At 37.4% G+C, this 25,779-nt stretch overlaps 1 protein-coding gene across 2 annotated transcripts in view; it reads left to right on the plus strand.

The window, feature by feature from the left end:
* The first annotated feature begins 237 nt into the window (after positions 1–237).
* Positions 238–25,779, plus strand: part of UGGT2 (UDP-glucose glycoprotein glucosyltransferase 2) — a 76,927-nt gene continuing 51,385 nt past the window's right edge. Inside the window, exons 1-9 of one of the 2 annotated variants that reach the window (XM_057366215.1) lie at positions 238–445; positions 2,849–2,931; positions 10,544–10,674; positions 11,791–11,903; positions 16,043–16,217; positions 18,174–18,270; positions 19,315–19,402; positions 21,478–21,578; positions 24,455–24,554. In XM_057366215.1, coding sequence (XP_057222198.1) covers positions 288–445; positions 2,849–2,931; positions 10,544–10,674; positions 11,791–11,903; positions 16,043–16,217; positions 18,174–18,270; positions 19,315–19,402; positions 21,478–21,578; positions 24,455–24,554 — 1,046 coding nt within the window. In that variant the 5' untranslated portion in view covers positions 238–287. The remainder of the gene's footprint in view (positions 446–2,848; positions 2,932–10,543; positions 10,675–11,790; positions 11,904–16,042; positions 16,218–18,173; positions 18,271–19,314; positions 19,403–21,477; positions 21,579–24,454; positions 24,555–25,779) is intronic. The other variant, XM_057366214.1, reaches the window with a different exon arrangement.

A 25,779-nucleotide genomic window follows, 5' to 3' on the forward strand; every position in this document is an offset into this window, starting at 1 on the left:
ACGGGAATGCCCCGACGCCAGCAGGGAAGGCGGGAGGAGGGGACAGTACCCTCACGTCAGCGCCTGCGCACCTCGGGCGCCGCGTGTCACGGCATTGGCCGCSGCCGCCCCGCTATTTATGCGCCGTCGGCCGCTGATTGGCCTCCTGGCCGGCCAATAGCGCAACGGCGAGGGCGCCGCGCAGCCAATAGGAGTGAGGCACGGCCGTGTGGGCGRGGCGCGCGCCGGGCGGCGGGGGCCGTGCGGGACTGGGCGGCCCCGAGCACCCCCGGGCTCTGCTGCTCCTCATGGCGGGCCGGGTGCCGCTCCTGCCACCGGCGCTCTTGCTCGCCCTGCTGTGCGCCCGSCCGTGCCCCTGCGGCACCGCTCAGGCCTCCTCCTCACAGCCCGTGACCGCCCGCTTGGCGGCGAAGTGGCCGGCGACCCCGCTGCTGCTGGAGGCGAGGTGCGTGCAGCCTCCTCCTCCTGCTCCTCTTCCTTCTCCTTCTCCTCCTCCTGCCAGCGGCCGCCCTGTCCCGCTTGTCTCCTGGGGGACAGGAGGGCGGAGGAACTCCCTTTTCTTCCGCTGAGCGGGAAGGAGGGCTGTCAGAGGGTGATGGCTGCGTTTCTCTTTGTCGGAGGGTGTGTTAAAGTACTCCTTGGATGTGAGGCTCAGCTCGGAATGCGTTGTGGACAGTGCTCGTAAGGCTCTCCCACGCTCTGAGGGAGCTCTGCAAGCGGCTCAGGTCGCTGGGTTGAGATGTAATGGCCAACTACACAATCCTTCCACTGAGTAACATTTTCGTCYGTCCCCAAGTCCTTTACACGTTAATTGAGTGATTACAAAAGTACTAGTGAAGATGTGAACCTGTAAGAGTGAAACACCGTTGTATTTTAAAAGGTATTGTTAACTTGTAATCACAGCTTCAGCCTGGAGAAGAGAAGGCTTTGGGGTGACCTAATTTCAGCCTCCCAGTACCTGAAGGGAGCCTGCAAGAAAGATGGGGAGGGACCATTTCTTACAAGGGCATGCAGTKAGAGGACAAGGAGGAATGGCTTCAAACTGAGGATAGGTTAGATTAGATGTACGGGAGAAATTCTTCRTTGTGAGAGTGGTGAAGCATTGGAACAGGTTTTCTGGAGGAGCTGTGAATGCTCCATCCCTGGTGTCATAAATTGATCCTCAAGAGCCAATCAGAGGTTAGAAGCCAATTAACAATTTATTAATTAAAACATTAACAAAAGAACAGATACTAACCAGATACTAGTCAAAAACAGCGCTGGGCGGGCTAGGCGGGTGGCCTGCCGCACCTAGGACACCAGCTAGGTGGGTCGCACCCACCAACACCTAGGCACCGCGCGGCACGTAGCCTGAGCCCCCCTTTTTATACCCTCTGTGACGTGGTGTTTCCAGAAGTTTCCAGAGATCCTGATTGGTCTGCGTCATATCTGCATTGTGCTGTCATTGGGGGGGTCTTTTGCGGTTGCCATGACGACCATTGGTAGGCGTGGTTACGGGGAGGCAGGAGTTTTCTCTGCACGTTCGCAGTTCCCTTCCCCTCCCCCCTTAGATACATGAAGGTGTTACAAACTGTTTTAATAAAGCATGTGGCGATTCCATGAACCAACTTATCACACCTGGCAGCGTGCAAGGCCAGGTTGGGTGGGGCTCTGAGCAGACTGGTCTAGTAGGAGGTGTCCCTGCCCTTAGTGGGGGATTGGAACCGGATCATCTTTAAGGTCCTTTCCAACTSAAACCAATCTGTGATACACAATGGAAAGGGAAAACGTTTTCTAGTTTCAGGTGCTTGTGGCTCCCTTGCCCATTTGGCTTAGATCTGATCTTTTAAACATTGCTGCTGTTTGGAGAATGCCTATGGAAGGGAGAACTGCAAGCTTCTGTAATCAAAGGAARGGCAGACTTCCAAAGTAAAGATTAGAAAACAATATAGTCATTCTAGCAAATAGAAGGTTTTGGTAGACATAAGCGGGGGGAGAGGGGGAGCAGGGGGTGGAAGGAAAGCAACTGATGTTCCCCTAAGGAAAACCAAAAACCTTATAAGTGTTACCTGTAAATCATAGAATCACAGAACGGTTATGGTTTTGGGTTGGAAGGGACCTTAAATATCAAGTTCCGAACGCCCTGCTTTGGACAGGACACCTTCCACTAGACCAGGTTGCTCAGCACCCTATCCAGCCTGGCCTAAGGATAGACCATCCACAACTTCTCTGGGAAACCAGTTCCAGGGCCTCATCTCCCTTACAGTAAAGATTTTCTTCTGTATAGCTAACCTATATTTTGCTTCGTTCAGTTTGAAAAAAAAAAAAAAAAAAAGTAAGGATGATGTTTGGAATAAAGCAAACTTTTATCTTTTATGCTTTGTAAGAATTAACCCATGTTTGAAAATATTTCAGAGACTGATGATCTCTTACCTGCATACCAAAGTAGATGTCATTCATTAGAGCCTCTAATTTCATGAAAAACTATAACCTGAGAGAGTGTGTGTTCTTATTTGTGTATTTAGCTGCTAATAAATAAAATTTGTGTACTGAACTGATTTCATTTTTAAGTGTATATTGGAATATCTGTGAAAAAATAAAATGAACATTTTGGGGGTTTTCTCTGTCAAGAGAATAGTCTGCAGGCCTTGCAGCTCTGACTGTTTAGTTTGGATGGTATTTTACTTGGTTTAAAATGTCCTTTGACCAAAATACACCTGAGTGTTTACACTATGGAGATGGTTGTTAGTCATTGAATATCTAACATTTGGTTGSTGATGGGTGTCTATTATTTTAAATAATGCAAAGGTTTTACTATAGTACATCTTCGGACAAAACCTATGGACAATTAATTTTTATTTTTAAACAGTGAATTTATTGCAGAAGATGGTAATGAGAAGTTTTGGCAATTCTTGGAAACTGTGCGGGAGCTAACAGTTTATAAGCAAGGAGGTAAGTTAAACAGCTGGTTTTTAATATATTATCTTGTGTTGTAATTAACTTTGAGACATAACACATTAATTAATTCCTGGCAGGTCAAGCCTAACTCTTCCATCATTGCTTACTAGATGGGTTTCATTCAGAAAGTTGTAACATATTTTCCCCTGAGAGCAATACTTACAGAGGAGATAAAAGTGAAAATTAAGACAAGATGGACTGAGCTGCTCTTACAAAATGGAATAGAAGTGTAAAGATTAAAGATATCTACCTGCTTACATGACTCGCCAAGAGCTTATAGGATACTGAGACTTCATGTTTTCTGGAAGATGGATGCTTCCAGGGGTTAGAATCATGCAAATAACTAAAATGAGAATGCTAGCTAAAGTAGGAATTTAAAGAATTACCAGAAAAGGTTTAATACTTATGCATAGCACAGAGACTTGTTTTCTAACATCAGTACYGGTGTTTTAGAATAAAGGTTTATCACTGACCAAATAGGACTAAAAAAGCCTAGTGTGATAAGACAGAAGAACATGWAGTTGTTAGAAATTTGGAGGGAAGACCGAAGCATAAAATTCAGCGAAAGAAGCATAAAAAGCCACCCTGGAAGAAACCTTGGAGAGCAGTTTACTGGAAATGTCCATTTTAATGAAAAATTGGGAAACACATGGGACTTTACACCAGGTTGGTCTGTATTAGACCTACTTGGTARGTCAACAGATGAACAAGGTGGAAAATGCTTCAAAACAAGGTAAAGCTGCTTCATTTTGCTCTTTACTTCAGAATAGTACATTTCCTTAGGCATGAATGTGAAGACATAACASTACCCCTGGAAGAGACTTGAGGGAAATTGAATGTTAAATTAATAGTGAAAAGCTCACAAATGGTAGATCATGCAGAAAATGGCAGTGAAAAGTGCAGGTACATGAAAAATGCTGAATATGGATGAGAGAACTTGAGAAACACCATGTTTCAGCAATTGTGACTGACTGAATACAACTTAAAAAAGTTTGTTGTGTGCTTGCAATAATGTTATTTGAAGGCTCYGCAGTGCCCAAAGCAACCAATAGACTTAAAAGATTACTAGGAAGGGAAGAGGTGTACACATGATAAACATARTTTTGCTACTTRTAATTCCATTATGTGCATTTATATYRTGTGAAGCAYGATGTTTGACTTTACTGTCTCCCTGTGTTTTCCTCTTAATTTCTTTATCATGGCAAAAGTACARGCAGAAAATATAAAAAGAACTGGGATTTTAGTTGTAGAGTATCAACTGGGAAAATTAAAAAAACACCCAAAATTTTCTGTGAAATTATGATCTTGAGGTCAGAAGTGTATACAAAACTAGAGAGAATGACTGAGAATTGAATGCCCAGATGGTAAATGCTGCTGAAAGCCATTCTCTCTAAGGCACGATGACACAGAAAATGGGAGTAGGTGCAGAATTTGACCTATGATCAATTGCTGGTAGCATTYGTCAAGGGCAAGTACTGTTGTCTGTTGCTGTTTAAGGTCTTTGTAACCATGTAAGACATTACACCCTCCACAAGGTTGTGAATAACACAAAACTGGGGGGAGAAGGTGAGAAGCTTGAAGGTAGGAATGAGGGGGGACCTTGGCAGGCTGGAGAGACAGGCCAACAGAAACACTGGGAAATTCAGCAAAGGCACTTTACAGACTCCCTGCAGTAATCTCAGCCTTGGTGTAATCTTGGTGCTGATTGACTAGAAGGTTGTTTTTCAGAGATGGAATGGGGATCCTTACAAACAGTGAGAAGGCAAATTACATGCCAGGCTGCAGCAACAAGTCTGTAGCCAGCAGGTTAAAGAAAGTGTTTATTCCACTTTTGTAAGACTGTGTGGTGATTTATTCCACTTTTGTAAGACTGGATCTGGAGTACTGGGGCTAGGCTGGGGTTCTCCATGAAAAGAAAGACATGAGTCCAGCATTGGAGCAAGTCTAGAAGAGGATCTCCAAGGTGGTTAGAKAGCTGAAGCAGACTTCTGAGGAAAGGCTGAGAGAACTGTGAGCTTGAGAAAGAAAGGAGTAAGAAGAGACGTGGTATCTTCAACTTCCTAGTAGAGAAATGTGCAAAAAAATTRGAACCTTCCTGGGAGTACACAGCAGTATGAAAAAAGTAAAGGAAACATGGAAATTGTGGATAGATACTGGAGAAAATGTTTCTGCCATGGGATTGAGTAAACAATGAAACTGACTGCTCCAGGAGGCTCTGGAATCTCTGTTCACAGAGATAATTCAAAATTCTACTGCATGAGGCCTTGAGCAGCTTATTCAAGCCTTGAAATTAGATCTCTAAGTGACAGTTTGGATGAGGTGACCTCCAGAAGTCACTTTTACTSTTTTTTTTCTATGAGTGGTTTAGATGCAGTTGGTATTGCCTTCAGATAAGACTGCTCTGTTAGATGATGTGTCAGGGTTTTTTTTTGTCACTCATCTATTTTCTGCTTGCTTGGACACACTTTCCAAGCAATTTGAAGCCTCAATGACATGTATTATTAGTGACACAGATGTCTGTTGAAATTAGCTGTTAAATTCCTACTTAACCTGGATGGGTTCTGTGATTGAGAATAAATAAATTACAGTAGGATGATCTCCATGGCCTATCATGCMAATGRACKGCTGGACATTGGCAAWGGGGAAACTTGAYTGTAGCAAAATACTGCTTTAATTAWGCATATTGAGAAGTTGGTTCTTATAGGGTGGAATGGGTTCTGCCTTAGCTGTTGCATGTCAAGGTGCATTGACATAGAGGGATGTTCATGATTCATTAAAACTGAYGTAGCAACAACTACTTGAGTAAATTAAAGGATCTGGCTTAAAAAGGATTGGTTGGGGTGATTAGCTTTTCAGTTCTTCTCTGGTGATACTAAGAGTAGATAGGATGAATAAGCAGGAAATAAAAGCATTGTTTGTTTGATTTTTTTWWWWAAATAGAAACATTTTCATAAATGGTAAATAGTTACTAGATTTGAAGCTGAAAGTCTGGGTTTACAGAAGCTGAAAACCTGGATGATAGTTTTATATTCCACTATACTGTTGAATGGTTCAGAGTTAAGTATTAAAGCTAGAAGGCAACTTAAAAAAACAAATATGGTATCAAACTTTGTTCTTTTAAATTATCTCTTGGATGATTTTCAGTCTGGGTTTTTTTTAATCAGTTCTCAAAACTTKTTTTTTAAATTTAGAATAATCACATTTCTTGTTAATTTGTTCATTTAAAATATTTAGYATTATCAAATTAGGTGTATTAATGGTCTGTTTAGCTGTGATATTTGTAGCAATTTAATGGATTTGCTAGGAATTAGGTACATGGAATTTGATAAAACATTTAGGCTGGTGGTGTGTTTGGTGGTTTTAACTTTTTTTAAAATATGAATGCAAATCAACTTGGGCAACATCTTGATTATACTACATGGAAAACATGAAAAAGTTAGTGATGGGATACTCTGTATTAAATTAGCATGAGGTTTTCAGGTAACATGGACAACATTGTTTATATCTGCTTAATGTGCAACAYATTTTCTGGCATGCTTGTGAAATACTGGGAAAGGCAGATACGCTGTTTTGAGCTGCAGGTATGTTAYACAGAAATGAAAACTGCAAAAATTTCATACTAAAACCAGCACTTACAAAACACTGAAAATGGCATTAYTGCTGCTTGTATATCCCTAAAGGTTAATTTATGATCACTGAGGAAAGGTAAGAAGCCAGTTCCCTACCGACTAATTATCACAGTAGTGTTTGCTGTCTTCCCAAGTGCTCCAGTTTATATATYGAATTTTCAACAGCCTCGTAAATATATATTAAAAACCAAAATAAAACTGACACACAAACATATTTTCTCTACGGAAACAATTTTCTCAAAAAAAAGGTAACTATATTTCAAATAAATAATGATCATGGAAATTATTTGTTGCAATCTAGAAGACTACACATTTTTCACAGCTAAATTAGGTAAGTATTCTTTATGTGTATATAAACCTTAAAAGAGTCAAAAGAGGAATGAGTTTCACAAGCATGGCATTTCTATACTAATAATGCAATAAAGTATTCCCTCTTTACTGGCATCTTGCTTGAATGGCATAGAGCTTTGGTTGGCCAGTGATTGCCTGAACTGCCATTATCTGGGATCTCTAATTCCCTACCTGATCTGTGGATCCATACATACACATCTATGCAGTTGGAACAATCYTCATACTTCCAACCCACAAAATAATCATTCCAGTGCACTGTGTTCTGATTAATTATGGCCCTTGTGTGTACTCTCCCTACCTCCTGTGCCTCAGTGCTTTGAATTCTCTTATGGGTTACCAGTTTATATTCAGATTAATTTTGTACAGTGTGCATGAGGTTCTGAGGAGCTGTGATAYAAATATTTCCTTATCTTTTGTGACTGCCCTGGTTGTCTCTTAATTATTTTTAACTTACCTATGATAAAAGATGCTGCTGTAGATTGTGGATGGTAAATGTCAACATTTAAATGTGAGTCTGCTTAGCTAGCTTTTCCGTTCTTGCTGCAGTCAATCTAATCAATTTGGCTGCAGGAGTTGAGAGAGCTGTTCAKCTGATGAATTAAGGCATCTTTAGTGTGAGCTAAATAGCTTTTTAGGTTTTGTTGGCTGCTAGGCTGTATTTCTCATGGCTAGAATGAATGTTCACAGATATGAAGCTCATACATGTGCATTCAGATGTCTGGAGTCTGGAGCTGTCTCCTGTGACCTCTTGTTTACTTTTAAATCAATTTTGTTAATGGTTTAGCGGTAATATGCTGTCATGCAGGATTTTATAATTTGAAAAATTTGGTTCTTCATGATTTTCTATAACATCCTAAGAAACTTGTTATGACTTCTGCTCTTTTGGCAATATTAAAATGGGCTTAGAGGGCAAGTAGTTACCAAATTTCAAGGATTCAGTACTAAGTGAAAAAAATTTGCAAAGCTGAAACCACGGTTCTGATTAACTGAAAGTAGCTCAGTTGGTTAGAGCATGGTGSCAATAATGCCAAGGTCACAGATTCAATCCATGTACAGGCTGAGAGAATCCACTTAAGTCCACTCTAGCATTGAACTTGATGATCCTCATGTGTTCCTCCTATCTCAGAATATTCTCTGAATCTGTGTATGTAATAAACCCTAAAAATTGGTTTTGCATTAGGTGGGTCATGTAGCATTTGACATGGATTCATGTATTTTGGTGAAGTTTAAAGTGCAGTTGTATTGTATGTGAAGCCAGTGGTGTTAAATAGAAGTTGAAGTAATAGGAGTGGATGCATGATTTGATAAATACATCCTTGTCAGTGCTGTACAATCATTTTTGAAGGTAGATGAAAAACTATCCTTTTTTTTTCTAACTAAAATCATCATCATCATCATCATAATTGCCTTCCAGAAAAAAAGTGTGAGCTGTTTTAAATACAGCACTGAAAGCACAGATGAAATCTGTAAACTAAGAATTTAAAGACTTGTAAAAATATTTTATTGAGGCAGTATCTTTAGAATTATGTATTTAATTGCTCTTCATTGTCTTCAATAGGATGTTACTTGGGGCTGAGTGTAGAGGCAAAAAATTCAGATTTGATTTTATTTTTGTGAAGATCATTTGAAGAARATTTGAAAATACAGTTACTGAAAAAAGTTTTCATCTGGAAGGTTTTGTCACTTCCGAATTTTTATATTCACTGTTTTGAACATGTGAAGCCAAATTTATCTCATTTAGAACCATAGAATGATTAGGTTGGGAAAGATCTCCAAGGCTGAGTCCAACCTTTGACCGACCACTTCTTTGCCAGTTAAACCACAGCACTAAGTGCCATGTCCAATTGCTTCTTGAACGCCTCCGGAGATGGTGACTGTGCCACCTCTCTGTGCAGCCCATTCTAATGTTTGGCCACCCTTTCAGYGAAAATTCTTCCTGATGTCCCACCTGACCCACCACTGGTGCAGCTTGAGGCTGTTTCCTCTGRTCTGTCAATAGTTGCCAGGGAGAAGAGCCCAACCCCCACCTGGCTGCACCCTCCTTTCAGGCGATTGCAAAGTGATAAGGTCGTCCATGAGCCTCCTCTTCTCTAGGCTAAACACCCCAGCTCCCTCAGCTGCTTCTCACAGGACATGTGAGAGAGCCTTCACCAGCTTCATTGCCATTTGAGTTCTGCCAGGACTGTGTTGATGTAGAAAACATGGAGCGGTTGTTCATCTGTTGAGTCTAATGTAAGACAGTAACAATCATATGTCTTGGATTAACCCCAGCTGACAATTAAGTAGTGCATATCCACTCTCTGTCCTCCCCAGTGGGATAAGGAAGAGCATTAGGAAAAGGTAAAACCTGTGGGTTGAGGTAAAAACAGTTTAATAATTGAAATATAATAATAATAACAGGAAAAAAGGGAGTGAGAAATAAACTTCTCTCAAGTGAGGCACAATACAATTGTTTGTCATCCACTGACTGATGCCCAGCTTGTCCCCAAGCAGAGGTCAACAACTTCCAGCCAATTCCCCCAGTTTATATACTGAGCATGACATTCCATGGTAGGGAATGGCCCTTTGGCCAGTTCAGATCAGCTACTCCTGGCCACACTTTCTCTTGGCTCCGTGTGCACCTCCTTGCTGTCAGAGCATGGGAAACTGAAAAGTCCTTGACTCAGGGTAAGTGCCATTTAGCCACAACTAAAACTTCAGTGTGTTATCAAATTCTCATGCTGAACCCAAAAYACAGCACTGCACCAGCTACTAGGAAGAAAATTAACACCATCCCTGCTGAAACCAGGACATCATATAGAACTTGCAAGAAGAATTTTTCCTGAAATGCGGATTGTACACTTTCCTAATGCTAGATTTTTTTTCCCCTAGTGAATTACAGCAAACTCAGCCTTTTTAAATAATGAATTTTAAGGAGGAGAAGGTAGAAAGGAGACACTWGAGGCCTTAAGAGCAAAAGAAGTTTTTTTTTTTTTACAACTACAACAGGATTGTAAAGAGAGAGTAGGATCTGCTTAGTTACAAAAATTGAATCTGCCTCTAGAATAAGAATTGAAGGTTAATTATTTCCAACCTGTGTTCTGTGTTATCACTTCTGTCATTCCCAGACCCTACCCGTACTTGGAGTCCTAATTTTGGTTTTGAAATTACAAGATTTGTAGGAAGATCTGTTACTTCACATGTTGCATCCATTCTTGTACTTGTGTTTATTGTGTATTTTTAAGGAAGAAGTAGAATATGTGAGAGTAGTCCAAAGAATGGCACCTTAGAGGATTTTTTTATTTATGGTTGGAGTGTTTCAAGGGTAAATAGGAGGAAATTATTTGTAAAATGATGCTCTGTTCAAGACTTTCCATGTGGGTCTTTTGAGAGATATTGTTGTTGAGTGGGTTTTATATTTCTGAAAATAGTTTCGATATTGACTAGTGCTACTGAGCTCTCTTTTGTTGTGTTAATATTAGGCCTCTGGATTGGAAGGAGAGGAAACAATTATTGATGAACAGCACTGAAGACTTTTGAACAGACAAGCAGCATTGGCATTAATACTTGACTRTATGGAAATGCCACATCATTTAGGGCTAAAAACTAAAAGTTTGTCTTTTTTTTGTTTTTTCTCTCTTCAACAGATTCAGAGTACTCCTATTACAATTTAATCTTGAAGAAAGCAGGACAATTTGTATCCAATCTGCAAATCAATCTATTGAAGTTTGCACTTTCCATACGGGCTTATTCTCCAACTGTTCAGATGTTTCAGCAGGTGACAGTATTRCCTGATATATTTGGTACATGACTGAACGTGGTATTTTGGCTAAAGAATGTTCATTGTTACAGTTCAGTAAAATATATGTCAGTATTATTTGGAATCAAACATGATAAAGGTTATATTTTATAACTGGTTATATTGACAGGAACAAATATTCATGTTCAATTGTATATATGGGTAATTTTCCTTTCAGGGTAGAATTTTTTTTGCAGTTATTCATTTTTTAAGACTCAGGTTGTGAGGGGTTTTTGCATTGCTTTAAATAATTCTATGGGAATTCAGACATTCCCAGAGTAGGACATTTCCTGTAGCTTCCAGTAATTTGTATTTGTTGTTTAGTGGATTTCTCATCTYTCTCATTATTTTAGTAATTGAAAAGTCAAAAAACAGAATAACCTGCTTTATTAATRAAAAAGTGAGAGGACATAAATTCACTGTGTCTCTAAGCCTAGAATTGCTACTCTTCCTTTCGGCAATGCCACCTTTAAGATAAAGTGAGAAATCCATGTTTCTGAAAGGTAATAAGCTGTAACAAAGTTAGGGAGTTTTGCAGGTGTTCTCTGGAGGAATATCGTRATCTCAGACTGGTGTCTTTCCATTTTTACTTTTCAGCTGGTGGATCCAGAGTCAGTGACATTCAGTCACATGATTCATCTGGGAATAGCTTGAGTAGAGTTTAAAAAAAAGTCAGGAGATGGGATAGAGAGAGAATCAAAAATTGAYGTTATTTGTTTGGGATTTATTGGTTTAGAAGTCTAATCTTTGTATGTCAAAATGGTTTGCTGACAGCAAAATAAAAAATACCTCAGAGTACAGGCTCTGATTTCAGCTTGTGGAGGAGATTTCTCWGTCCTGTCTTTACAGAACATAAATGTACTTTCATTTGCTGGAGTATGATTGCATTTAATAGACTACATCTCACAAAGATTATAKRGTCTTAATATTTTWATATTTTTCTTTTTTTTTCCCCCACATGTACCCAGTTTTCAATGGGCTTAATTAGAAACACAACTTAATGGCAGCTGTTGAGTTATTTTAATCAAAGGGATGTGAGTTTAAGTTGAAGTGCAATCAAAGCATTCTGGTTGAGTATAATTGTTGAAATATTAGATTGCAGCTGATGAACCTCCACCAGAAGGCTGCAATGCATTTGTGGTTATCCATGAGAAGCACACCTGTAAGACTAATGAAATAAAAAAGCTACTGAAGAAGGCTACTAAGAGGTAAATCTAACGATCTGGTTTGAGAGGAAAAATAGATTACTAAAGAGCTTTATGTTATGAGAGTTCATCAATTATGAATCAAAGTAGGTTTTAAAATAAAATCATAGAGCTTTGGTCCTCTAATCACATGGAGAATTTTGTATTTTTTCCTTTTTTTTTGGTTGGTTTTGTTTTGGGTTTTTAGTGTTTTGTTTTTTTTGGGGGGGCTATGTGGTTTGGATTTTGTTTTTTTCTTGGGATAGTTAAATTTAAGTTACAGTGTACTTCCTATACAAACTTACAGTTTTCTATGTCTGACATAGTACTTTGCTGACCAACCTTTCTCGTTAGTCAGCAGCTCTGCACTTGAGGTTTTCTGGGTTGCAAGGGCTTGGCACAGGATTGGAAGAGGAGTCTACCTCAGCTGGCATAACCTTTCCTCACCTTGTGCTGGACTATGCACCTATCAATCCTTTCTGCAGGCTTTGTCCTGTGCTAACTAGCATCAGTCCAGAATTGGAGCTCTGAAGTAAAATGTGTAGAACCTATCAAAATAACAGTAACAAAATAGTGAAAGCAAGATGTTTAGTATCTATTTTTAAAAAGAGTATTAAAATGTGTTTTTCCAAGACCTGCATATAGCAGTTTTTTCTTTGGGTCTTTTTTTTTTCCCCACTGCAATGGTCTCCTGTGGTCTATGGACACGTTACTGTCCGTACCCTCAACCATTTCATGGAGATATGCAGAGCTGAAAGGTGATTTAGTAGGGTATATTTCTTGGACTTTGCTTTCTGTCAAATATAAATTGTGGGGAAAAACCCTGAAAACCTATAAATTTGTATCTTTGGGGTTGGTTGCTCCTGAAAATAATTTTTTGTTCTACATGTATGATTTGTGGTGTATGCTAAGACCATTGATACAACTGCAAGCTACTAAATCATTGTTTTTTACTTATTCAATAGCCAAGGTTTTTGTAAAARCAACTTAATGTCTGGTTTACAATGTCCCAATTTTAACTATTACATTCTTCTAACAAATGTCCCTTATTTTCTTGGATAAAGGCCAAAATATAGTACAAATTTAAACAAATAGTTTAAAATGTTGTTGAATTCCTGTGACCATATACTAAGGCATCATGATACCTTAACCTTTTATTGCAATGTGTGAATATAGTAGTCTTTTAAAGCAGTTTATTCAGCACATTCTCCTTTCTGGAGATACTATTCCCAAATCTACAGGATTCTGGAAAATCACAATACTAAACAATAGAATCCTGAATTATTTATATTTGAGAGAGTAGACTTCTAGAAATAATTAAGAACCTGCAGCAAAACTGAAGTTTCTTTTATTTGATTTTTCTCCTGTTTTCAATAGCTTTGCATGCAYCAGTCACATTATAATCTTCAGAGTTTCAGGGATGAAATCTTGATAAATTTTCCCTCCTTCTCCCCACCCCAAAAGTAGTTGTGTCATTCAGATATTTAGAGTACCTGCAACTAGATTTGGAGAAAAACATGCTCACTTCACATATTCAGGTAATTGTTTCCATTGTTGGTTCTATTTTTGCTCATGTAATGTATCATGTAGATACTTTTCACCTATGCTGGTGATATTTAGGCTAAGTGATAAAGATAAGGCTGTGCTCCTGTTCTTTTTGTCCTACAAGGTGAAAAAATTATATATGTGATAGTGTGCCATCTTGCAGCTGGTTGCTCTAAACCAGTCATTCTTTTTCTCTCTTTTCATAGAAGAGATCTTGTTGATTGATTTTTTTTAATTATTTTTTGGTTTCAAAGTACTTTCTTTCCATTGTGTTCCATTCTCTGTCTTCTGTCTGCCATGACTCTTCCAATTAAGCCAGGACAATTTAAACTATGCTTTCAGTTATTCACCGTATTTTGATGCGGATACTAGAAATATTCTAATTTTAGGCACTGATAGCTTCAAATCTCACTGGAAGAGAAAGAAGAGGTTGCAGAGTTCTTTTGTGTGGATTCATCATCTCAATGTGAGATTCAGGAAGTCTCAGGCTCTTTGGACTAAGCAGAGCCCAAATATTCTGCATATCAAGGCTAAGATTTTGCTTTATCCAGTCCTTTATGCAGCAATGACTGTGATTTTGCCTTTTTCGCATTCTGCCATGTTGCAGTGGACTGTGTGGCTCTAACTGGAAGTATTTTGTGGAGACTCTGGATGTGTCAAAGGACACATGGTTAAATGGTTGGAATTGCTTATCTTTCCAGGTGTCCAAAACACAGCACTAAGATTTCTGAGGCTGTTGCTGTGAAGAGCAGAAGCATTAACGAGTCATGTTTTGCTCAAAGCAATCAGTGGCTCACATTTGTCAGTACATGTTTGCTGTCTTCTCTCCCATCGTTTCTGCATCCTATCCTGACAACTGTCTAGACAAGCATATAGTTGCCTGTGCTGCCCTAGTAACTGATTAGGAAGTACTGCACTCCACATCTGTGTAATTTTTTTATCTTTTTTGTTTTGTCTGCCCAGCTGTTCTTCCTTGTCTTTCAGGCAGCCTTCTTATGAGCATCTCTTATGGCAGGAAATTAATTAGCTTTCAGCTCTAAGAGCAGGAGAATCAATTCCTTGTCACTACTATTCAGTGTTGAAGAGAAACAGGCTTCTCTTGGATTTACAAGGGCTGAACACTTTAATTCTCAACCCAAGGTCATTAGAGGMGCGCTATGCAGTGTTATTTCACTGCAGCACCTAATTTTTTCATGAAGCATGTTCATCATGATATAAAATTCTTCCTTTGACACTGTCACTGTTTGAGTCATGGCAGYACTCAGTAACCAGTTTAGTTGGTTGGCTAAGGTAGAGTGGTTAAAGTTAGTTAGTAAAAGAGAAGCTTCCTTGATTTAGGTTTTCTACTCTACATGGCTATGRCAGCTCTTGTCTCTGGCTATGAGAAGGAAGTTGCAGGGGTAACATCCCACACCTGTGCTTTCATTGAGAAAAATCTAGATCAGTTTTTCCRCAGAGCTTACTTATTCAAAAGTTGTTCCACACTTCCACATCTCACCTACTTGGTCTACCATGTCCTGTGATAACATTGGGACAGCTTGCCTGATACTTCTTTGACACCTGGCTACATGCACCCAAATTAATTCTCAAACAGGACCTCTCCTTTTATTTCTGCCTTACAAAGGAGCATACCTCCCAAGCTTACATAGGACATTGATGTTAAAACCCTGGGTAATCTCATAYAAATTGCTCCTGCTTGAAGTGAGGATTTGCAGCGCATTACCGCCGAAGGTTACCTTTGCAGTGTAAATTATGCTATGATTTTTTACATTGAAGATGTTCATAAGCTTTGCATCACAGCTGCTGGGGCCTGTGGAGATCTGCTTGCACYTTTCCAGTATGGCTCTTCAGTGAATATGTACCACACACTGTTCTGTACTGTGTGTCAGATTAGAGTTTCCTAGCTTGTCTTGGGGATGCTTCTCCTCGAGGGAGTTTATTGGTCTTTTGACTGTCTGTGCAAAGGCAATTTTGAAAAAATGTGATCATCAATAATTAGTACCTTGAGTGTATTACTCACATACTGTTACTTCTCCATCTTACCCAATTTTGATTCACAAGATGGCTTTAGTCRTTTAAGAAATCAWTGCATYATAACTTTTCTAGTCATGGTTTTCMATTAGAAGCGTAGGTAGGCAGTCAAAATTTGCCAAATTAGCTAAATGAGCAGAGCTTGATGAGCTTGATGGTGTTAAAGTAGTATAACCTCAGTTTCCAGGTGTGTTAGCAGCTTTCTCAAACTTCACGAAATCTCCCTCTCCTACTCTATTACTCACTGATTGCTCTGTAGATCTCTAATAGATGTAATGTATCATTCAAATTAAAAGCTGCAGGCTGTTCCTGRTGCACAAAATCTCCAAGTGCTATGCTTTTCATATACTTTGTGTTGTGATTTGATAAAACATTTTGCAATTCCTGATAGTTTATGCTGATTTTTCAGTACTTTAATTTGAGAATTTGGAGCTCTGGGTTTGTGAACAGTCATGATTATTTTGGGATGATCTTAACATGTCTTGTGTACTTTTAACATATAATCATTTTTCAATCATGTAATAAAAAATCCACCACTGTTTTATTATCTGACTTTTGAATATCACAATTATTTGTTTTAAAACCAGACCGAGACCATATCTGTTTAAGGGAGACCATAAATTCCCAACTCTCAAAGAGGATGGCCCAGTGGTTATTCTATATGCAGAAATGGGTACAAAAGACTTCGTCAAATTCCACAAGATTTTATCTGAGAAGGCACAAAAGGAGGAAATTGTTTATGTTCTCCGGCATTATGTTCAGGTATGCAATACAAATCAATATTGTTTTGGTAAACTGTTAGTATTCTGTCTTTGCTTTGCTTGCTTTTTGACAAAACACATTTTCTGCATTTATTTTTGCATTTGCCTAAATCATGTGCAATGTATGTTCTAATTTTAAAACTTTCTAGGTGAAGTAATTCACCTARTACAGAATTTGAAGCTGGGAAAGCATGATAATTTCACTAACCTAATCCTGCATGCAAGCACTGATTGCATCACTGATCTTGCAATTCTTTTTTTTTTTTGTTGTATGTCTGTATCTTGTACATTGTACAGAGATCTTGGGTAATCTGGTACAGCACCCTAAACATTAGTGACAAGAATTAGAAAAATGGAAAGTAGAATAGAGAATCAAATTGAGAAATAACAAATTATATTTTTACACATTCTCAATATAATCTCATGTGTTCATTGAGGTAAAGCAGTGTGGGCTATCACGGCCTACCTCACTGACCAGTTTTTCAGTGTCAATATTTGAAACAATATTTCTGAATTCTTTTCTTAACTTACTTTTCTCCTTGAAACAAAACAAGAAAAATACCAGTACATGGAACTGTATTGTCCCCAGTTTTGATTCTTGGAAGGCTTTTGTGATTTATATTCAAAGTACAGCTCTTAAATAGTGTGACTAATGTGAGAATAATCTGATGTAGTGAGGGGTTGCCGTGATTTATGTAGACCAGGCATTTCAGGGAGATGAGATACGTAGTTTGCAGATGACTTTGAGTTGTTTGCTCTCAGTAATGAAATAGAGAATTTGAGGAAATCAGTCTTGAATTCTAAGTTGTATGTGGTATAGTTTTTATTGAACTTTATTGAACTGTATTGAACTTTATTGAACTTTATATTCTTCTATGCTCTTTCACTTCAATTAAATGCCTACTTGCATATTCAATGTCTCATTTRCCTGCTTGGCTTATGCATCATGGTCCCCCCAAATGCGTGTTGTCTTCTTGCGTGCACTTTTTCTCCCTTCAGACCTTGCTTCCCTTTTCTTCTTTCCTCACAACCTCCATTTTTGTTCTTTGGTTCCCACTGAGATGGAATCTCCCTCCTTTTTAACATTAAATACCAGAAGAAGGAGCATTGATAATAGAAGGGGTATGGTCTTTCTGCTGTCTCTTTTTTTTTTTTTAATCAATATCACTGAGACTACTTACAGAGTGCTCTCTGCTCCCTCTGCCTTGAGATTTGTTTAGAGGATGGATAGAGAAGCCCCCCAGCCCTGCTTTCTCTTCTTTCAATATAGAATGATTCATAGAAATTACAAGCTAAAGCTCAAAGACTTTCGAGAAACTGCTGCTGTGCATGTGCAAATTACATTTTGGAAGGGGATTTTCATACATTTGGGGCAATTTAGGGCATGTATTCAGAAATAAGCATGGTTTGTGTAATTACACTATTGAATGTCAAACTTCCACTCCAAAGTTAGAAGTAGTTTGTTTTTAGTAAGTGGCAACCTGTTCTTGGCAGTGATACTTTAATAAATTTTCTTAATACTCTTTGGAGAAAGTGATTAATTGTTCTRTCAAAACTTTTTTTGAAGTCTGAAGAAAAAATAGATAATTTCCTCTTAACATCCTGGAAGTCTGGCAACATTACGAAGAAATGAATAACAGTTTAAAATGTGAACTGTGAGGTGTCAATAATTATATTGACATATSAATATGCGTGTTCTAGTCCCTCTTCTAGTACTATGTGAAAGGGCTGCAATTTTGACCAGCCTTTCTGTGATTTGCAGGAGATAAAGGATATCATCACATTCTGTTATGTGCCTTCTCAGTGGGCTGTCAATAGGCCTTGCTCTTTGAATTGAAAGATGAATTTAAGTTATGACTGTCATAATATTTGAAGTTAAGGTATTACATATTGTGAAGCTCCCATATACATTTTTAAGTTATGTTTTTTCTTCTGTTAAAATAATATCATCAAACAGAAACCAAATTCCAGGAAAATGTATTTATCTGGGTATGGTGTGGAACTTGCAATAAAGAGTACAGAGTATAAAGCAGTAGATGACACACAGGTTAAAGGTATGTGGGTTTTTTAATTGATTTTATATCTCATTGGAGAAATTATTGAAATGTGTTGAAATCTTCAGTTTGTACAGTCTTCAGTTATTAATGTTTTGAAGGTTATGCTTAATTTCTTCTCTACAGAAGGAAATCTCTGGTATTAGGAACTAAGAAATCAAAATACATAAGAACATTTGTAAAGATCTGTGCTTAGGGTACAGTTCGTTATCTAATCTCTGACTGTTGTTTTTGTGACTCTTCTAAACATAACACAGTCTTCTTCCTTTCARTAATTTGAAAGTTTTTTAATCTTTGTATTTCAAATACTTTATGATGGCATCTCTCGTATGCTAATGACTGTAGTCGCTACACATTAGTGTTTCAGGGCTGAGGGGTTTTTTTCAGAATTTGCATGGAAATACTCTCACAGTGTTCTGTAGGAAAGATGTGATGTACCATAGAACGTGGCCCTGTGCAAGCTACAGCATACTGCAATGAGACGTTTACCACAGAAGGTGGTAACTATAGCATGGTGACACAGAGAAATTACTTTTGCAGGGACATTTACCATATACAAGGAAAGTTAACTCTCTTAGGTAAGACTACAGTTTAATGACCTTTGAGTCATGTCAAAAACCAGCTTTTTAAAGGGGAAGAAACTGATCTCTGACTTACATCAAATGGCAGCTTGAGATTCAAGTGCTTTAAGGTCAGCAGACTTTTTAAGTGTAAATTTGGTAGTAGTTGACTGATTAGAGTTATACCTTATAATTTAGGCAAACTGAGAAATAGCTATTTTGTGAATTGTTTAACCACATCTATTTAATGGATATAACAGTTGTTGCCACAGAATGAATGATATTAAAAAATTAATTTTGTTGTTGAAAAGCTCTGTTGTGTAATTAATTCTGATTAATACTTTAAGGAAAAATCTAATAAAACTGCATCCAAGAATGACAACTTTGTGATTGTATGTTTCTGTTAACTGTTTTATAATTCATAAGGACATCATACAACAATAGTTTTCTTGGCTTATATTGTCTACATGCATTATGTGTTCAGGAGCAAATGAGACAAAAGAAGAGGAAGATGAGGAGGAGGAGGAGGAGGAGGAAAGTGATGTCCAAGGATTTCTCTTTGGCAAATTAAAGTGAGTTGATATAAGCTATAATTAAACATCTGCATTTGTTTCTGGAACCTGAACCAGTTGGGTTTTTTAAATAGAAGAATTGAGATTTATGTTGTAAATTACTTGATTTGGTGAAAATTATGATTTTTTTTTAAATGTCTTGTTAATGTAAAGATACAGTGGTTGTTTATTCTGTTAATTTCAATTTATTGTTGTTAGTTTTCTAATTATCTTAGAATGTATACAGTAAACTTCTCAAAGTTAAATCAAAACTGTCTGGGTAACACTCACAAAAACTTAGAGCATGGTGATTTTAACAAACTAACATTTGTTAGTTAATTAGAATCAAAATGTTGGTTTTCAAAATTCAAGTARTAGCACAAGAAATCCAAACTCATGTGCTGTATCTCCATAGGTTGTTATGTAACGGATTTTATGGAGTAATGGATTTTATAGAGTTAAGAAGTGATATTTCTAGAAGATGGTCTTGTTATGGATACCATCTTGTTTTGGAGTATGTGAATTTGTGCTCTCTTCCAGCACAAACTCTTTTCTCCAAGCTGGAATCTGTTAGATGAAATTGAACGTTACCCTATTGAGGGCTCCTTCCAGTCCTCAGTTGGTGGATTCATTTTGTAGTTGCAGTCATCCGAAGTGATTTCCCTTTTTCTGTACCAGATCCATGCAGTGAATCATTATTTYTTTTCTTCAGCAAAAGACCCTTGAAACTGTGGGTTTTCTCTAGATGTCATTCTCTCTCTTACCTAAAATAAAAAGCAAACTTATTTRTAGATATTGTCAATAAGCTGTTAAATCTCAGTCTTCAGCGCTGCTATTCTGTCTAAATTCTTGAGAGCTTATYCCCTTCTTGCCTTTTTCTTCTCAAGCACATGGAAGTAGAAGTGGACTCAGATCTTGAGGCTTCCCTATTGTTTCACCTATGTGTTTGAGACTTTGCACAGCAGATAATACAAAATGCTTATGTCATATCTTTATCTGAGCTTTTTTCCTTCTTGTATTCTGCTAGGTTTAGCTGTACCACTTACTCTTGACACTSTACTGTGACTGATTTGTGAAGCTGTCAGATAATTATTCAGACTTTTTGACATTGTTTCTAGAGTCATTTTTTTTTCTTTTCATACGGGAGGTGAAATAGMTATTTCAGTAGTCTGTAAAAACTGTCTCCTTCTGTTAGAACATGTCAAAAGTTTTACTTTTCTCAGCTGTGAAATAGCTATGGATGTAAGCAGAAGACATCAAATGTTTGGAAATCTAGCACAGATTTCTTTTTTTGCAAGGATATCTTGTAGCAGGCTGAAGTGTTTGCCCTCAAAGCTGCTTTACCTACCTAATAAGTTCTCAAAACACATAGCTAAACTTTTGTGTACCATGTTCATGTTCTGACTGGTGATTTGCGTGCTCAGTAGATTGATTTTGTCAGTGGTGTTAATTTATCAAACATGTTCTCAGCATTTTCCTGCCTGTACCTTTTGTAGGTAGTGCTATGAAGAGTGGATTCAGTTAGAGTCAATATATAGTACAGTTGATATACAGTTAGGTATACATTATCTTACRGTAAGCTTGCTAAACAGTTACCTGTATGGCATGTTAACACTGTCTAATCTTTGAGTTCATTTATTCCATCTAAATTTATATGGCAGGTTTTGAGACAGATCACTACAAAATAATTTAACTCCTGGTATTTAGTAAGAATTTCCTCATGAAGAGGGTTGTTGGGCGTTGGGACAGGCTGCCTGGGAAAGTGGTTGAGTTGCCATCTCTGGGTAGATGTGACCCATAGGGACATGGTTTAGKGGTGGACTTGACAGTGTTGGGCTAATGGTTGGACCTAAGGACCTYCAAGGTCCTTTCCAACCTAAATGATTCTATTATTCTATGTAATAGGGGTTTAGCCCTCAGGAATCACCTTTTCGCACCCCAAAACCATATTTTTGTTTCCAGAATGAATTAAAATTTTCATTCTTGGTTGTTGTCCTGAGAATACAATATTGGCTGTGAGCAGTACAGTGGATAAAAGCAGACATTGATGGCTGTAATTGATTGTGCCTTTTTTGAAATAAAATATTTTCTTGTAGACGGATGCATCCTCATCTGAAACATAATCTGATAGAGTTTAAAAAACATCTAATTGAAACTACTAACAACATGGAACCACTGAAGGTTTGGGAGCTACAGGGTATGTATTGATTTTTTCTGAAATAACACCATGCTCTGTTTATTATTCCTTTGTTATTTTAATGTATCAGTGTTATGATAAAAACCTCTTCTGAAAAGAGACATAGTTTCATAAAAGGCTGTGTTATCTGAAGTATTTAAAAGGCATGTGCTGATACCTTATATTCTATGCTAGAAATTAAAGGAACATTGAAGCAGTTTTGTAAGATAKAGAATTATGTTGCCTGTTTTTCTGCCTGATGTGTCATCTCAGGTATTACAGATATAATTTTGACATGACTGTTGGGTTGGGATGAACTACATGTTAGGACAGTTTGTTTAATTTATAAATTTTAAGTTTTATCAATTATCAAGTTCATATTGATACATTTCTAAAATAAAATATGAAGTGGAAGAGCTTTCCTGTTGAAAAGGAAAACAAATATATTAATTGCTAAAGCTTATGTGCTGATGCCCTGCAGAACATTCTGTAGTTTGAATGAAATTGTAAATTGCTCTAAAATATAAATCACTCATAAAATGTCACRACATTTAAGTTTATGCAACTAAATTTCCCCCCCTTACATTCTTCAGTTTTAGAGGACAATCTAATAAAAAATAGTTTGCCTGTATATTAGTGCAGTGAAGGAGACTGAGCAATCTTCTGAGCTTCAGTTCCTTTTGGGATCCTCATGTTACAGAGCTTGCTAGCAGTGTCCAGTATGATATTAGCTATTTGAGAAAATTACACTTAACTTCAGTCTTTTATCAGTGAAGTTCAACCACAGGATTTATCTTGTCCAAAACAAAAAACAATTGCAAAACATTGCTTTAAAGTTCTGCTGAGAAATCTGCTTTGCAGATAAAAAGAAAATAGAGTTTTTGACTATTTTTCTGTGTGATTCAATACCACTTGGTTGATGTTAAAGCAGAAGTACAAGATCTCTAGTGGTGGTCTTTTCTGTAGTGGTATGGCTATATACGAAAAAGGAAACTAGTGCCCCCGAGAAACCTGTTCTTAGTGCTAAAAGTAGTTAAGTGTGGGGATGCTGTAAATTTGTGTCAGGAAGGATCGTAGTGGCTAATGGTTCAGGATCTTCAGTTTTCAGCCTCCATGGTTTTTGGTGCAATTGTTTTGATACCTCTACTGCTGACAAGATGGGGTACTTTCTCTAGTTTATTCTTAATGACTAATTATAGTGGCTGAATTAATGGCTCAGCTTCTCTCTGATTTCCTTTAATTAGCTTCAAAGTAAAAATCTAACTAAATTTAAGCAAAACTACTTCARCTATAGGGCATACTTCTATTTATAAATGAACCTAAACACCATTCAAGAGCTGTCTTTCAAGAGCTTTTATATTTTAGGTAAGTAATTAGTAAGTACTTTTTCCTCAAGGTGCCTTACACTGCTCTCTCAGCTGCATTAGGGTGCTGCAATGGGAGGTCTGTAAGTGACAACCCTGACCTGAGATAAACAAGGAGGTAAAAGTATGGCAGCTGGCCTCAGTGGTATTTGAATATTTGTATCCTGTCTGTTCAGCCTGAAATGGAAATTATTAAAAATTTATGAAGGGTTTTAAGTGTGTGACCTAAATTCACAGCTTCCTCACTGTCTCTAGTAACAGCAGCAATTAGGTGTTTCCTCAACTGATCACAATTTAGGTGCCTGTTGAAAGGGTTCTGAGACCTACTTTAAAGAGTGATCTCTTCTTATACTTCTTGTTAATAGTATTAAGAAATACGAAGTTAACATTCCACTACTCACTCACCTATTTTTTCAGCTGAGGAGTACCTTATCAGGCCAAACTGAGAATGTATTACTTCTGTGATTCAGCCTTCTTGATTCAGCCTTCTATTTTTTTTTTTATTTTTTTTTTCTTTTTTTTTCTTTTTTTTTTCACGTCCTAATTGCTTCAAGAAGATGGTGTAGTTTTACTAGGCAGCATTGTCTACAATTTTTTGCCCAGGACTTTTTACTGTATGTGGCATCAGGTTTTCTCAAACTGAATAACCTGAGGCTTTCAGTTTCCACTTAAAAATGTCTTAACTAGAAAATTATGAGGAAAAACCATGATTACCTGAGTTAGTTAAGCAATTGCCTAAGTTGTATACAAGGTACATGAWATTATCTAGTATATTACTGCCTTACCCCATTGGTACCAAAATTGGATTTTTCCTAGTCTTACATGTCAAAATTTGTCATGCTCAAATTAGACTCCAGGGACAGCTAACTGAATTTCATCATTGTTTTTTTAGTGGATGGCAAAACTCATTTTAAACTGTCCCATTATCTGAAAATTTACTTTGTTCTGAAAATGAGATCCCTTAAAAAATTGTGCTAGGTGTTTAGGAGAACTGAAATTTGACAGTAGTTTGACCTTTCATTTGTGAGTCTCCATTTTCTCTTTCTGTGAAATTGCTGCTACTTTTGAAAATTGTGCAATTTCCATGCTCAGTGCAGCCTTCAGATACATTAAATCTATCTGTTACCTGAAAGGGACCTTGTGGAGTCCTGAATCTGGGAAGATCTTGCGTGTGTATCTACGTTTGAGTGTGGTACTACCCTTCTGATGATGGTGTAATACCTCATGATGAATGGTCTGGGTTTTTTCATTCAGTGTGTTTATGTAAATTTAGAAATTACATATACAATGTGTATATTCAAGAAAGTCAAGCAGAATTCTGTAAAAAAACCTGAATTCAGTATTTCCACTTTCAYGTGACCAGTTTTTCAACCTTAATAGTATTACTTCATAATTGTTGAATCAATGGTTGAAACACAGAATGTGTTAATAGTGAGAATGTGCATGTGGAACAGTTTTCTGATTGTAGGCAGTAATGACTGAGGGTGATATTTCCAGTGATTTTTTTTTTTTTATTTTTCTCCCCCACTCTAGATCTTAGTTTTCAAGCAGCTACTCGAATTATGTCTACCCCTGTTTATGATGCCTTAAAGGTAATGAAAGACATCGCTCAGAACTTCCCAATAAGAGCCAGGTATGATACTTAAGCTTTTTTTTAYCAAATGCTATTTTTATGTTTGCATTTGACTGTAATGGCAGTAATACAAATTCCTATCCAAGTCCTGTAGTCAGGTACTCATGTTTGACAGCTTGCTAGGTGGATTGCAGGCAATTTCATTGAGTAGAAGATAACTCCGGGGAGAGCTCATGATCAGTCTCTTAAATGTTTCCTGTCTGATGCAGGAGATGCCATGAAAACATGCTAATCCTTCAGACACTTAGTCCTAGTGGATTTTACTGGACTGRTATTTTCCCAGATGAAAACTTCTGTTGAATTAGTAGCAGAACTAGTTGCAGTGGGAAGAGGCAAAACACTATTAATAAATTTCGCGGGGATCCGCACACATTGGTTCTAAGCACAACATTGCTGTCGAGATTGGGCCCTGGCTGTTGTGTGTTAGTGTTCTTATTGGGGAAGATCTGTCTTCCATAATGAATTACTTAATGAAAGATCAAGATAAATACTAAATAAATGGACAAGTCCTGATTTTAGATCTCTTAATTTTAARATGTTCTTCCTGTAAGCCAATAGTATTGTCATTGAGAAATGCTTTTCTTCATACTTAGTAAGTTTTTCATGGAATTCTATCAGCGATATTTGCTTGAACTACTGAATTAAATGTGATGCTAAATAGGGTTCTTARCTCAGCGTGTTTTCACAGTTTGCCACTCTTGTTTAATTATCACAGTGTTTCATTGTCACCCCTGATTGTCTATTAGAGAAAATCTGCACCATAATGAAAAAACTACTGTTGTATCATCTTGTGTCAAGGAAGCAAAATGCTTTTAAAATGCTTCAAGCATAATTATTATGAGATAGTATGGTGTAAGTTTACAGTTAGATTAGCARTCAGAAAATTCAGCTTTCCAGTAGGAGATAGTGGAAGCATATATAATGTTGAACTTCAAGTCCAGTTCTGTTCTTTAAAGGACAGGAAAAAGTCATTTTGAAGTGTGCCAGGTGACATTTAAATTACTGATTTTAAAAGTCATTAAATTGTTACATTCCACTTCAACTCCTATCATGTATTAGTGGCATTAGAGAGCACAATTTACCTCCTCTTCAAATATTTTACATCTAAAAGAAGACTTTGAAATTATTAAAAGGGGAATCACTGTTTCTGTCCTGAAACATGATTTATTCTAACTTGCTGATCTAGCATGTTATTTTTATCATAACAGATTACAAATATTTAAAT

The sequence above is a fragment of the Malurus melanocephalus genome, unplaced genomic scaffold (assembly GCF_030028575.1).
Source record: "Malurus melanocephalus ecotype Western Australia unplaced genomic scaffold, MMel_1.1 scaffold_61, whole genome shotgun sequence".
Lineage (NCBI taxonomy): Eukaryota > Metazoa > Chordata > Aves > Passeriformes > Maluridae > Malurus > Malurus melanocephalus.